We start from the raw sequence: 1,803 nt of genomic DNA, 5'->3' as shown, positions 1-1,803 counted from the left end.
GATATGTCGCACCCGCGTTGATTAAACCAAAAGGCATCATTATATAGGAAAATATGCCTTTGCCGGTATGAAAAGCGGTTTTGTATATATCTTCTTGAGCCATTGGGATTTGGTGATAACCCCTTGCCGCATCCAAAAAACATTTATATGGAAAAGCGTGCAAAGATTTCACTTTTAAATCAATTTCTGAAAGCGGATAATTATCCTTAGGGCACGCTTTATTTAAATCCTTAAAATCAATACACATTCTCCATGAACCATCAGGCTTTTTTACCAATACTGGATTCGCAATCTATGATTGGTATTGAGCCTCGCGTAAAATTCTAGCTCTCACCAATTTTGTTACCTCTTCACATAGCCATTTCACGCGATCTGAGGCCATGCCTCTACGCTTCTGCACCACAGGTTTTAAGGCTGGATTTACATTAAGTCGGTGTTCCGCAATATGACGCGGGACGCCAGTCATATCATTTTCACACCAAGCAAAAACATCCATGTACTGCACAAGTAACTGCAAAATTTGTTTCCTTGTGTCCACACTAACATTACATCCTACTTTAATTTTTTGTTCGGGATACGCGGGATTAACCAATACCATACTTTCCGCGACTTCCGCTGCTTCTTGAACTGCACTTTTTACATTAATAGCAGCACAAATGGGTACCTTGCTTGTTGAATTTATTATCGCGACACCTTTGCATGTTGCGAATTTAATCATGCCATGAATTGAAGATGGGACAATTCCGAATTTACCTAAGGCAGTTCTGCCTAACAAGATGTTATAACGAGATGAGGTTCGCATAACATAGAAATCTAGCTGTGCTTGGCGCACTAAACTATCATCATTTCCATCAACAAGGTCAACATCTAAGGGCAAAACACCCATAGGCCACGAAGATTCCCCCGCAAAAACAGTCAGCGAAGCTGTGGTTGGTTGTAAAGTTACTCTAATACTCTCCGGCAGTTGACCAAAACATTGCTCGTAAACAATATCAACACTACTGCCACTATCAACATGAACTTTCATGATTGTGATTTCAGTTTTCACGATCTTGCACGATACTACTATCGGCATTTCAGAGAAATCTTCGCTCTGCATTCTTGAAAAAATAATTGGTTTAAATTGTCAATTTTGATACATTCTTCCCAACTTTCGCTTTTTTCCTCTTTTTTGAGCATTTGTTTGAGCAGCAGCGTTGCTCATTATTTCAGTTAATTCAGCAACTTCCCGCTAACTACAAACGTATTCGCCTGTGAATCATCAAAATAATACACGATCAGAATTAAACAAGGCAATTAATCGCTTGATAGCACAAAATAAAAATTTTCAAGTTTAATTCGTAAAACGAGTCCCACGGATGGCACCAATTGATCAATCCATAATTAATGAATTACTTAATTACGAATTGAGTGCAATAATAAGATGGAGGATGGGATGTTTGACGATTATTTTGGGCCCCGATGATCGTCTTTCACTTTAGCAATCAAGTGATCAACCACCCCGACCCGGTCTTGATTGTCAATTCGCATGATTCACCTTAGCGCGATGTAAAAATCCCTTGGGCAAGATCACAAGTGGAAATCACAAAGGCTTGGGCAAATGGCAGAGAATCAACAACCTATAAATGAGAGGTCATGCTCTCTATTTATAGTATTCGAAATATCCGCAGTTTGCGGATTGCTTAACTATCCGCGGAAACTTAGCGGATTAAACCGCAGTCTTTTGTTAATGCAAAAATATAACTCCTGTGCTTATTTTCAGCGGATATTGCATAACTTTGGATTATAATTCGCATAATTCTG

The 1,803-nt window shown here is 39.0% G+C and overlaps 1 protein-coding gene across 1 annotated transcript; it reads right to left on the bottom strand.

Annotated features, from left to right (window-relative positions):
* Positions 1–292: 292 nt before the first annotated feature.
* On the bottom strand, positions 293–1,099 carry LOC139859740 (uncharacterized). The gene has a single exon (XM_071848515.1). The coding sequence runs from the start codon at positions 1,097–1,099 to the stop codon at positions 293–295; it is 807 nt and encodes a 268-aa protein (XP_071704616.1).
* Between the last annotated feature and the right edge of the window lie 704 nt (positions 1,100–1,803).

The sequence above is a fragment of the Rutidosis leptorrhynchoides genome, chromosome 7 (assembly GCF_046630445.1).
Source record: "Rutidosis leptorrhynchoides isolate AG116_Rl617_1_P2 chromosome 7, CSIRO_AGI_Rlap_v1, whole genome shotgun sequence".
Lineage (NCBI taxonomy): Eukaryota > Viridiplantae > Streptophyta > Magnoliopsida > Asterales > Asteraceae > Rutidosis > Rutidosis leptorrhynchoides.
This window is presented reverse-complemented; position numbering and strand designations above follow the sequence as displayed.

What these genes read in the sequence shown, in the direction of transcription:
- LOC139859740 (XM_071848515.1), bottom strand. Translation starts at nt 1,099, where the DNA reads ATGCAGAGCGAAGATTTCTCTGAAATGCCGATAGTAGTATCGTGCAAG.